This window comes from Gorilla gorilla, chromosome 4 (genome assembly GCF_029281585.2).
Source record: "Gorilla gorilla gorilla isolate KB3781 chromosome 4, NHGRI_mGorGor1-v2.1_pri, whole genome shotgun sequence".
NCBI lineage: Eukaryota > Metazoa > Chordata > Mammalia > Primates > Hominidae > Gorilla > Gorilla gorilla.
Genome location: NC_073228.2, coordinates 47,934,665 through 47,946,671, shown reverse-complemented (window position 1 = coordinate 47,946,671; position 12,007 = coordinate 47,934,665). Strand labels below are relative to the sequence as shown.

The 12,007-nt window shown below is 57.0% G+C and overlaps 1 protein-coding gene and 1 long non-coding RNA gene across 7 annotated transcripts; one reads left to right on the top strand and one right to left on the bottom strand.

Moving 5' to 3' along the window:
- Window positions 1-744: 744 nt before the first annotated feature.
- SLC25A39 (solute carrier family 25 member 39) lies at window positions 745-5,975 on the bottom strand. Of its 6 annotated transcripts, none has more exons than XM_004041567.4 (12): window positions 5,803-5,975; window positions 4,592-4,691; window positions 4,399-4,458; window positions 3,923-3,967; window positions 3,534-3,643; window positions 2,818-2,885; window positions 2,552-2,676; window positions 2,176-2,349; window positions 1,740-1,849; window positions 1,472-1,553; window positions 1,313-1,393; window positions 745-1,233 (listed from the first exon to the last, which is right to left on the bottom strand). In XM_004041567.4, the coding sequence occupies exons 2-12, from the start codon at window positions 4,674-4,676 to the stop codon at window positions 1,118-1,120; spliced, it is 1,056 nt and encodes a 351-aa protein (XP_004041615.1). In that variant the 5' UTR covers window positions 4,677-4,691; window positions 5,803-5,975; the 3' UTR covers window positions 745-1,117. The 6 variants fall into 6 exon arrangements, with proteins under 6 accessions (XP_004041615.1, XP_004041616.1, XP_004041617.1 ...); XM_004041568.5 differs by having other exon boundaries at window positions 3,534-3,667; window positions 5,803-5,961; XM_004041569.4 differs by lacking the exon at window positions 3,923-3,967 and having other exon boundaries at window positions 5,803-5,961.
- A 54-nt stretch (window positions 5,976-6,029) lies between these two features.
- LOC129533739 (uncharacterized) lies at window positions 6,030-8,654 on the top strand. Its single transcript, XR_008680102.2, has 2 exons — window positions 6,030-6,788; window positions 8,042-8,654. It is a non-coding gene; the product is annotated as an uncharacterized lncRNA (long non-coding RNA).
- The last annotated feature ends 3,353 nt before the right edge of the window (window positions 8,655-12,007 follow it).

Genomic DNA, 12,007 nt, shown 5'->3' with positions numbered 1-12,007 from the left:
ACCCAACAGCCTTTAAGAACTTGCTCAAAACCAGGCTGAGGCGGCCGAGCCCGCCAGGGGCAGGATGGAGGCACACCCTATAGGGCCAGTGCCCTGTGCTGGCCTCAGCAATGGTGCTTTGGCCCAAAGTTGCAGACCCCTGTTAGGCCAGAGCCTGGCAGTTAAGCAACCCTCACTCCTCTGCTGTCGCTTAAGTGTGCCCTTAAGGAGAGGTGTTACCATCCCCCATTCTTTTTTTTGAGATGGAGCCTCGCTCTGTTGCCAGGCTGGAGTGCAGTGGCACTATTTCAGCTCACTGCAAACTCCGCTTCCCAGGTTCAAGGGATTCTCCTGCCTCAACCTCCCGAGTAGCTGGGACTACAGGCGCCCACCAGCATGCCCAGCTAATTTTTGTATTCTTAGTAGAGACGAGGTTTCACCATGTTGGCCAGGATGGTCTCAATCTCCTGCCCTTGTGATCCGCCTGCCTCGGCCTCCCAAAGTGCTGGGATTACAGGCGTGAGCCACTGTGCCCAGCCTCTACCACCCCCAATTCTAACCCTAACATGGGGGGGGTCCCCAAAGGGACCTCACCACCAGGATGTCTACTTGTGGTCCCTCACACTCTAGGTCCTCACCCCGACTCTCGCCAAACTGGAGAGGTCCTCTTCATAGGTGCCACTCTGGGCAGCCAAACCAGCACCAGGGTCCCTCCCAAGCCTCCCTCCCAGCCACCCCAGGCCCCAGAGGGACAGGCACCAGGCAGAAGTTCATCATCTTTAGACTTAAGGAATTAACAAGGGTCAGGGAGACTACGCCAGGCTGAGGGCTTCTTGGTTCCTGGAGACATGCCCAGCTATAGCAAACACAGGGAAACACGAAGGGGGCAGCTGGAAGATTTGGTCTTGAACTTGGGGGGTGGGTAAGTGATGATCCCCACGACTGGAGCAGCAGGAAGAAGTTGTGTCTGAGGAAGTGCTAGGCCGCCCAGAGGGACAGCCCTGCCCTGGAGCTTGTTGCCGGGAGGGAAGGGAAACAAGCCCCCTCCCTCAGTGCTGAGGAAAAGGCACTTGGCTGGGTCTCCTCCTGCCCTCTCCCCATCCGTGGGAGAGACGGGGTCCTTGCCTCCTTGCCCCTTTCAGCCGCCCAGAAGCCGGTCCTGGTTCAGCCTCTGGAAGAAGCTTTTGCCGAACTCATAGGTGCTGATCATGATGGCACAGGAGGGGGCAGCCTTGATGATCCGAGGAAGGAAGCCTGCAGTGAAAAGGAGGCCCGGGTCAGGGGTCAGGTCGCAGGTCCGCCATGCCCCCACCCCCGACACCCACACACTGACCTGCAAAGAGTCCCTTGGTGCCCGACTCGGCCCGGATCCTCCGCAGCAGCAGCCAGGTGGAGTCCACATGCAGGGGGTTCACTGCAAACGCGAGGCCGGCTCAGTGAGACCCCATTCAGGACCCCACCTGTCCCCTGCCACGGCAATCTGGGCCCTCACCTCTCACAGCCTCCATCGCTCCCAGAGCGACCTGGCGTTGGGTCTTTACCACGTCAAAGGGTAGAGTCAGCACTGCAGCCACCTGGTGGGGTGAGCGGGGAGAGGGCTCAGCTCCACTTCCTGGACCCCCCAGCCCTACCTCCCAGATGGCTCTTGCGGCTGGGAGGGACAAAGGCCTCATGGGGTCTGCTTCTGGGCATCTCCAAAAATCCTCAGGCCCCCCGCAGGGAGACCTCCGCTGGCCTCACCTCCAGCCCAGTCCACTCACCGTCCCTGAGATGCCACCAGCCACAAAGCTCATGCCCACAGAAGTCTGGTCCTTCCGCCTGAGCCCATTGAGCCAGCTCTTCACCAGCTCATAGTTGAACCAGTACAGGGCTTGGGGTGGGGGATGCACTGATTAGAGACGGGAAGGGCAAGGAAGTGGCCCCAGACCATCCACCTTTTACTGCCACCACTCCCTCCCAGCTGTGAGTCTTGTCTGCTACATGCAGGCTCAGAAGCAGGCACTCTGTAGGAATTAATCTCCTGACCGCCTGGGCAAATACTCTACCTGCTAGGCCCACTTCACAGATGAGAAAACCATGGCTCAGAAAAGCTAAGTAACTTCATGGTCACTAGTCACAAAGCTGGGACTTGGCTGTAGACCCTTTGTGCATCACCCCAGGGTTCCCTCACCCACCCCCTGCAGCTTGGGTGCCTACCTGAGAAGGGCACATCTCGAAGGGCAGTGGGGCCCCAGCCCAGCCACAGTGAGCGCCAGCCACCCTGAGCCACTGCAGTTCGAACACAGGCACCCAGCTCCCGGTACGACACATGCTGAGCCTGCAGCTTTGTCCGCATAAGCTCCAGGGGGCTGATCACAGTCACGGTGCCCACTGTGTTGGGATTGGGGGTGACAATGGGGAGAAGTGAGGTCACAGGTCTTACATGGCATCACCTACCTGCTGTCCCGGGTTTGGGGACCTAGAACACCCCCCCATCCCCAGGCTGGCAGAGGTTGGGGCTGGGAGCTGGGACTGACTGGGCTTGGGCAGAGGTGAGGACAGAGGGAAGTCAAAGGCCCAAGACTATGCTCACGGCGGGCCAGCGCGCCAGCCACCATGGGTGCGTAGAGGTCAGAGGTCAGGGCTCGACCACACAGGAAGGCCTTCAGTTGGTCATAGGCAGTGAAGTAGATGGCGGTAGCTGGCACAGTCATCACCCTGGGGATACAGAGAGAGGTTAGCTGGGACTCCCAAAAGGACCCAAACTTTTAAAGCATCACCTGCCCCACCTAGCCATTCAACAGGGAGCAAGGGATCAGGAAGTACCAGAGGAGAATGGTGCAGGACCCGGCTACTCACAGGGTGGCGGGGAGGCCGCTCCAGAGGGTCCTGGTGCCCTCGTGCCTCACGATCTTCACGAAGGCATCCTGGCCAAGCAGGCACCAGCCCAGGGGAAGAGGAGGGACACAAGTGATGTCTGTGATGGGGCTGGCCCAGGCTAGGCCTTTGCCTGACGCCCTCAGCCTCTGCCCACAGCCCTCAGGCCTCCCTGCCTCTACACATGCAGTACCCCAGCTGGGTCCAGGCGGACACCTGGTCACCCTTCAAAAACGTTATGGAGGCCAGGCACGGTGGCTCACATATGTAATCCCAGCCAGCACTTTGGGTGGCCAAGGCGGATAAATCACTTGAGGCAGGAGTTCGAGACCAGCCTGGCCAACATGGCAAAACCCCGTCTCTACTAAAAATACAAAAATTAGCGGCAGGTGGTGGTGCACGCTTGTAATCCCAGCTACTTGGGAGGCTGAGACAGGAGAACCACTTGAACCCAGGAGACAGAGGTTGCAGTGAGCTGAGATCACGCCACCGCACTCCAGCCTGGGTGACAGAGCGAGACTCTGTCTAAAAGAAAACAAACACCCCATGGAGGCACTGCCTTCTCCGGAAGCACTTCCTGACTGAACCGGCTACCTCTGCGTGCCTTGCCCAATCCCTTTTTTCCTGGGTCTGCTGCCCAGCCAGACCGAACTCCTCACGGACACCGATGAATCCCTATGGACCCAGCTGCTCCTCACCATGGTGCCAGTGAAGCGGGTAGGGTCTTGAAACCAGGTGGCACAGCGGGCACCATTTGGGCACAGGTACAGAGGCTCCAGGACACCATTGCAGTACAGGAGGCACTTCCCTGTGGATTGGAGAGAGGAGGGCACTGGGGAAAGGCAGGGGGCATCATAATGACAGGACCCTAGAACCTTGCAGGGAGGCAGTGGGCCCCTATCCCTGGAAGGCCGGTAAAGGCCAGGTCCCTGTGTGGATGTTCTGGTGCAGGTCACAGGACTGGCTGGCAGGACCTGGGAGTATATGCTAGTCCATGGCTGTGGAGCCCACTGGTGCCCTGGGGACAGGGACAAGGACTGTCTCCCCCTTGCACCCTCCCACGCTCCCTGTGGCTTGGGGCACTCACATTTGGTATAGGAGAGGCTCCACAGTCTGGAGGAAGGCATCAGCTCTAAAATACAAGGCAGCCCCTCAAGTCAGGAGAGCCCCCACCTGCCCTAGGGAACCCATCTCTGGGAGATCTTTTTATTTTATTTTTTGAGATGGAGTCTTGCTCTGTCGCCCACCCTGAAACATAGTAGCACAATCTCAGCTCACTGCAACCTCCACCTTCCCGGTTCAAGCGATTCTCCTGCCTCAGCCTCCCAAGTAGCTGGGACTACAGGCGCATGCCACCAAGCCCGGCTAATTTTTGTAGTTTTAGTAGTGAGGGAGTTTCACCACATTGGCCAGGCTGGCCTTGAACTCCTGATCTCAGGTGATCCGCCCGCCTCAGCCTCCCAAAGTACTCGGATTACAGGTATGAGAAACCACGGCCAGCGTCTGGGAGATCTTTCTTTTGCCCAGGCACCACCCCTCACTAGCTCCAGGTCAGGTACTCACCGCTGGCCATGGAGGGCCGCTGAGACTGCAGGCGAACCTTCACCACGTCCAGGGGTGTCACTGGGGGAGGAAGCGGGTCTGAAGGCTCCTTTCAGAACCCCACCCCTAGGACTCCTCCCCCAGGACCACACAGCCTCCAATCTCCGGTCTGCCCCATCCCCACCTGCCCCCACCCCACCTCCCCAGGTCTTACTGAAGAGAGAGGTAACCACAGCCCCGGCGCCTGAGGCCACCATTTGCTGGAGAGGGCTGATGCCCGCAGGGTCCTGGTCAGCCATCTTGAAGCTTCAGTCCTGAAAACCAAACCTCAAACAGACCACAACTCCAGGGATGGCAGGAAAGGAGGCTGGGCCACTGTGAGACTTTTGTTTTGAGACGGCGTCTCGCTCTGCGCACTGTTGCCAGGCTGGAGTGCAGTGGCACCATCTTGGCTCACTGCAACATCCACCCCCGTTCAAGCGATTCTCTTGCTTCAGCCTCCCAAGTAGCTAGGACTACAGGCGCGCACCACCACGCCTAGTTAATTTTTGTATTTTTAGTAGAGACAGGGTTTCACCATGTTGGCCAAGATGGTCTCGATCTCCTGACCTCGTGATCCGCCCGCCTCAGCCTCCCAAAGCGCTGGGATTACAGGCGTGAGCCACCGCACCCGGCCAACTGTGAGACTTTAACCCGACCCTCATCCACCGCCCTCGAAACATCTGTTGCCTCAACAACCCTGGCAATGACCTCTAAAGCAGGGACTGTCCGCCCCCCTCCGCCGGGGAAAATTAAGGCTCGGGGAGACGAAGTGGCCTGCCCAAGGTCACTCAGGAGTGGTTCCGAAGGAAACTAGGGTGCCAGACCTATCGCTCGAATGCAGTAGGAGCCAGGGCCCTTCCCTCGTCCGCTTCCTACGTGCAGGCGCGGATTTGGCCCTCGTGGCCCCAAAATCAGAGTACCTGTGCTGCCCCCGCAGCCCCCACTCCAGCACCAAGGCCCCGGGCAGGCACCTGCGAGCCCAAATTACTGGGCGTGGAGAGACGGCCGGACACCGAGGGTGACGTGTAAACAGATCCGGTGACCACGAAGGGCCCGTCGCCTCCTCGGGACTGCGGGCTGGGATGCCCGGCCCTCCCCGCCCGGCCGGACGGGCCAGACCCGGGGCCCGGAGAGAAAGAGCAGTTTCTGGCCTCCCACCCCAAAATGCAGGCCCGGGGCGCAGCCGGGAGAGCGGGAAGTAGGGACGTAGGGCCAGGATGTCTCCCCGACCCTCGGCGACACTCCTGGCCCCGAACGGCGGAGAGCCGCCAGGTGAGGGGGACCACGCCAGTTCGACGGCCCCAGCACCTGCCCTGGCTCGCACGGCCGCCCGGAGACCCCCGCTTCCGTCTCCGCCCCCAGCCCCGGCCCAGTGCCGCCTACCTGGCTCTAGGCTGGTGCTCGTGCGGCGCGGCGCCCAGGGCCAGGCGGGCCCATACCGGCTCCGCCGCCTGTGCGCGGTCCGCGCGCGCTCGCCGCGCACCTAGGCCGACGCCGAAAGCAGCCAAGGGGGCCCCGCCCCTACACCGCGCCACGAGGCCCCGCCCGCCGCGGGCCGACCAGCCGCAAGCCCGGAGTGTCCCCGGCTCCGCCCACTCGCGTCTCCGCCCGGACCTGCGGCGGTCCCGCCCCCTTGCCGAGGCCGCGCGGGCGGGTTCCATGCCTGTCCAGCGCTGAGAGTTGCCGGCCAACTTCGCGGTCTCCACGTCGCGCTTAACTTGGCAGCAGCACGCACTTCCAGCATCTTTTTTTGACAGCATCTTTTTCAGCCTCGCTCTGTCGCCGAGGCTGGAGAGCAGTGGCGCGATCTAGGCTCACTGCAGCCTTGACCTCCCGGGCTCAAGCGATCCTCCTGCCTCAGCCTCCGGAGTAGCTGGGACCACAGGCGCGCGCTGCCACGCCCGGCTGGTTTGTTACTTTTATTTTTCTCTCCCTATGTTGCCCAGGCTAGTCTGGAACTCCTGGGCTCAAGCGATCCGCCCACCTCGGTCTTCGAAAGTGCTGGGATTCCAGGCGTGAGCCGCCGCGCCGGCCTTAACAGCGCATTTTCACCAGCCCCGCCCCGGCCGCGCGCGGCACTGGAAGCCCCAGCGCCTTCTGGACGGCGAGGGTGACGCACTGGCCCTCTTCCTCGGTGTCCTCAGGTGCGTGGCGGCGGCAGTGAGAATGAGTTCTTCGAGATCGCCGGGAGACCACACAATAACGACGAAGTTACTTGCCGGGCTCCTCTCCGAGACTTGAAAACTTCGCGGCGACTTCTCTCGCCGGCCTTAGCATCGCCCCCATTTTTCAGGTTACAGAACAGGCCTACAACTGCAAAACGCTTTGTAAACCACAGGACCCCGCGCGGATGTGCGCCACTGGGTTAGGTGAGCTGCAGCCCGGGCCGGGCGGGCTGGGACGTGAGCAAGCCGGGGGAGCCGGGAGAGCCATGGGGAGCCAGATCCCACCTTCGCGTGACCTTGGGCAAATCACAACCTCGCCTAAGGCCTGGAATGACTCTGCGCGGAGAGGAAGAGCACTGAGTGCGGGAGGGCATCGACGTTTTGGTGTTGGTTGCTCTCGTATCGTGATTTCTTCTGAGTCTCAAAACTCTTTGCAGTAGGTTATTGTTGAAATAGATTACCACAGGCCGGGCGCGGTGGCTCACGCCTGTAATCCAGCCCTTCAGGAGGCCGAGGCGGGCGGATCACTTGAAGTCAAGTTCGAGACCAGCCTGGCCAACATGGTGAAACCCCGTCTCTACTAAAAATACAAAATTAGCCGGGCATGATGGCTGGCGCCTGTAATCCCAGCTACTCGGGAGGCTGAGGCAGGAGAATCGCTTGAACCCGGCCGGCTGAGGTTGCAGTGAGCGGAGATCGCACCACTGCATTCCAGCCTGGGCAACAGAGTAAGACTCCGTCTCAGAAAAAAAGGCCGGGCGCAGTGGCTCACGCCTGTAATCCCAGCCTTTTGGGAGGCCGAGGCAGGCGGATCACCAGAGGTCAGGAGTTCGAGAGCAGCCTGACCGACATGGTGAAACCTCGTCTCTACTAAAAATACAAAAAAATTAGCCGGGCGTAGTGGCGCATGCCAGTAATCCCAGCCACTCGAGAGGCTGAGGCAGGAGAATCGCTTAAACCCGGAAGGCGGAGGTTGCGGTGAGCCGAGACTGCGCCATTGCACTCCAGCCTGGGCAACAAGAGCGAAACTCCGTCTGAAAAAGAAATAGATTACCCCGTTTTACAGAAAGTGAAACTGAGGCTCGACGTGAAGAGCCGGAGATTCGAACCGGCCGGGTGCTTTTCCCAGGGCTCCACACTGCCTCCCCGGGAGACAGGAAGGCTTAAGTCCAGCGCTGCCCTCTCTGATCCCGCTTGTCAGGGAGACACTTTATTTCCCGGGGCAGCCCCGTACCCCAGGCCCCACCAACCACTTCGCGTTTAGAACTTCTGTGCTATCTTGCTTATTTGTCCTAACAGAGAAACCAGCACGCGGGGGCGGTGGCGGAGGAGGGCGGGCGGGCGGGCGGGCGGGTGGAGGCCGGGGGGGGGCGGGCGGGCGGGGGTGGGGGTCCTAGCCTGCGCCTTTAAGAAGGGTAGGCCTCGACTTTCACGTCTCTGCCTTCCCCGCCCTTCAGGCCCCCACTGGTCGCGTCCGGCGCTGGAGGAGCCCAGTCAGCCGGCGCCTGCCGGGTTAGCACGTGGACTCCGAGGGGCCAACTATCAGCTTTCCCTGACAAAATGCCTTTGAGCTCACCCACAGCTCTGAAACTCCAGCTTGGGAGCAGGGAGAGTGCAATCTGTGACCTGTAAAGGGGCGCTGGGCAAAAGGGCCCGAGAGAAGGCGTCCTTTCCATTCCCTTCCCATCTCAAGCTGAGTTCAGAAATGACACGAAATAATTTTATCAACTATCAGTCAAGGTCGGGCTCACGCCTGTAATCCCAGCACTTTGGGAGGCCGAGGTGGGCGGATCACCTGAGGACAGGAGTTCGAGACCAGCTTGACCAACATGACGAAACCCCGTCTCTACTAAAAATACAAAAATTAGCCAGCGGTGGTGGTGCGCACCTGTAGTCTCAGCTACTTGGGAGGCTGAGGCCAGAGAATCGCTTGAGCCCACGAGGTGGAGGCTGCAGTGAGCCGAGATCACACCACTGCACTCCAACCTGGATGACAGAGGGAGACTCTGTCTCAAAAAATAATAAATAAATAAATAAATAAATAAATAAATAAACTATCGGTCAAGGTGAGAGCCCACTCTCTGCCAAGGTTCTTTACAACTTAGATGTTTTGGTTTACGGAACAGGGGAGGAAACTGAGGGCTCTTGTGTGTAGTGACTTTACTCGTGTGGAGGAGAACCCAGACTTTCCCTGCACACACTCTCCCGTTTTACGGATGAGAAAAGGGGGGCCCCAAAGGTCAAATCGCCCCAAGGTCACTCAAATGAAAGAGTCAGCATTAGACCCCCCCAACGTGCCTGAGCCAGATGGGCTTCCACCCTGTCCAGTTCTCAACCCAGATGCTGTGTTCCAGCAGCACCCTGACCTGGCTTTCCATCTCACCTGCCTCTTACAAGCAAGTGTCTTAAGGCCTCTAAGCCTTAGTTTCCCCATTTACAAAATGGGCTGATGGTGATGATAACGCACCTTCCTCTAGGGATTATGTAAGGATTTAATGCATTAATGGCTGTGACGTGCTTAGAACCCTGGCACGTGGCAAGCATTCTATGACAACTACTACTGTTGCTGTTACTGTATTGTTATTAATTGCTCTCTAGAACCTGTGGCATGGAAAGTTCCCCAGATTCTGGCCCCACCTCTGCCTCCAGTATGCAGTGATGGATAATAATAACTTCTTATACCCAGAACGAAGGTCACCAGCGCAAAGTAGCACAGCCAGGAATCAAACCTGGGGACCTCTGAGCCTGTTTCCCCAACAGTACATTGAGGGCCTTGCACTCCATGTCTGGTTTTCTTTTTGTGATGCTCTTAAATAGGATCCTTAGAGATTTGTCGATACACCTGTTTCCTCATCTGAAAATAAGGATGATATCACCTGCCCTGCCTAACGTACAGATTCTTAATATCATGTCTCTGAAAGCTACATGAATAGTCAATAAACAGTTCTGTGAGACCTGCCAGGGGCCCAGAGCCACGTGGATCACAGTCCTTACCTTCTCCAGAATGTAAATGCTTTGAAGCTTAGAGAACCATGAGGCCTCATGGGTGTGACCAAAGCAGTGGCCGCTGGAGAGGTTATCCATGGGTGATGGGACACCTCGGGACCTCGTGAAGTCTCTCCCAAGAATGACCGTGGCAGGTCAGGGTGGAGGAGGAGCTTTGACATGCTCCAGAAGCTATGGAGCCCTGACTCAACACGCCCACCCTTGAGCAAGCCTGGAAGGTTGCAGAGGTGGCCACTGGCCTGGCTGACTCAGGCAAGGTTTACACTGGTTATGCACCCAGTGGTCCTTCCAGAGGCAACATGTGGCCCCATGTGGCCATCTGCAGCTTCCTCGCACAGATGGAAAAGCAGAAACTCTCCCTTTTTAACTGTAAAAGGGGAGAAGAAAGTACCAGCTGCAGGGGTGGTTGTGGAGACTGAAGGACCAGTCCTCACCTGATACTCAAGGGGCCAGTTTATTACAAGGCTGAATTTGTCCAAGGCAAGCCCTGGGACAGGGGCAGTGTCCCCTCCAGCTTGAACCCCCAGGGCCTAGGAAGACATCTCTGGGGCTGATGGGGGACTCAAGGGCTTCACCCATGGATGGGACCCCACCAGCACCTCTGAGTCCAGGGCCAGCACTGTCTGCATCTAGAGTAGTCTCCCAAAGCAGGGCCCAGGGCTGCAGAACCACTGAGGCCCCCTACTGCCCAGAGGAAAAGTCCAAATCCCAGGCCCATAGCAAATGTAGTCTGATCTTTAATGGATTCTGAGGGTGGAAAGGAGTAGGGGAGTGAAGGAGGACTTTATTGGAACAAATGGAGAAAAGGGAATAAGGTCTGTATGCTAATTACTTTTTTTTTTTTGAGACGAAGTCTTGCTCTGTACCACAATGCCCGGCTAATTTTTTTTTTTTTTTTTTTTTTAGTAGAGACCGGGTTTTCCATGTTGGCCAGGCTGGTCTCAAACTCCTGACCTCAGGTGATCCACCCACCTTGGCCTCCCAAAGTGCTGGGATTTCAGGCATGAGCCACCATGCCTGGCCTCCCAGGTTCAAGCAATTCTCCTGTCTCAGCCTCCCGAGTAGCTGGGATTACAGGTATGCACCACCATGCCTGGCCAATTTTTGTATTCTCAGTAGAGACAGGGTTTTGCAATGTAGGCCGGGCTGGTCTTGAACTACTGACTTCAGGTGATCCACCCACCTCGGCCTCCCAAAGTGCTGGAATTATAGGCATGAGCCACAGCACCTGGCCAATATTACTTTATCAGTGTTAAAATTTCTGGAGTGATAACAATACTGTGATTTTGTAGGAGAATGCCCTGTTCTTAGGAAACACATACTGTAGTGTTTAGGGATGAATAAAGTGTTGTGATGTCTGTAACTTAGTCCTAAATGGCTCAGCAAAAAAAGAAGCCAGGCATGGTAGCTCACGCCTGTAGTGGAGGCTGAGGCAGCAGGAGGATCGCTTGAGCCCAGGAGTTTGAGACCAGCCTGGGCAACATAGGGAGACCCTGTCTCTTATAAAAAACAAAAAAAAATTAGCTGGGTGTGGTGTTGTGCACCTGTAGTCTCAGCTACTTGGGAGGTTGAGGTGGGAGGACTGCTTGAGCCCATGAGGTGGAGGCTACAGTGAGCAGTGATTGTGCCACTGCACTCCAGCGTGGGTGACAGAGCAAGATCTTATCTCAAAAAAAAAAAAAAAAAAGCCAGTGTAGCAAAATGTTAGCCCCATCTCTACTAAAAATACAAAAATTAGCCAGCCGTGGTTGCGGGTGCCTATAATCCCAGCTACTCAGGAGGCTGAGGCGGGAGAATCGCTTGAACCCAGGAGGTGGAGGTCACAGTGAGCTGAGATCACACCACTGCACTTCAGCCTGGGTGACAGAGCAAGACGCCGTCTCAAAGAAAAAAAAAAAAAGAAGATATATATGTATATATATATATATATATATATGCGTACGTGTGTGTATGTGTGTGAGTGTATATATATGTATATTTGTGTGTGTGTGTGTACATATATATATACATATATATATACGTATATATATATATACATATATATATATATGTATATATATATATAAAACAGCTGGGATCAGCCCAATTTGGGGAAGTCCTCCCTGTCTCCCCCTGCCTCTGTGGCCTGAGAAGGTGGGCTGGAAGTGTCTGGGCACCCAAGGCTTTATTGGGGGGCCCTGGGTGTGGTCTGAGGAGGTGGGCCCCTAGAGGGAGAGGGTCCTGGCTAAGACTTTCCAGATGTCCCCCAGCCTGGGTCCCAGAGCTCTGCTGGGACAGCGTGGATTAATATGGAAGGTAGTTTTAGCCATAGCTACGAAAATTCTAAACGCCAAACCCTTGATCCAGCCAGGCCACTTCTAAGCGTTTCTCTAGTCATCTGCTCATACAAGTGCGAAATGATGGTACCAGCTTGGCCT

Bases quoted from the DNA above. Each gene is read 5' to 3' on its own strand.
- SLC25A39 (XM_004041568.5), bottom strand. From the start codon at position 4,676: ATGGCTGACCAGGACCCTGCGGGCATCAGCCCTCTCCAGCAAATGGTG. The intron at 4,459-4,591 runs GTAAGACCTGGG...TTCCTCCCCCAG, and splicing joins TGTGGTTACCTCTCTCTTCA to TGACACCCCTGGACGTGGTG. The intron at 2,677-2,817 runs GTGAGTAGCCGG...CTGTATCCCCAG, and splicing joins AGCGGCCTCCCCGCCACCCT to GGTGATGACTGTGCCAGCTA.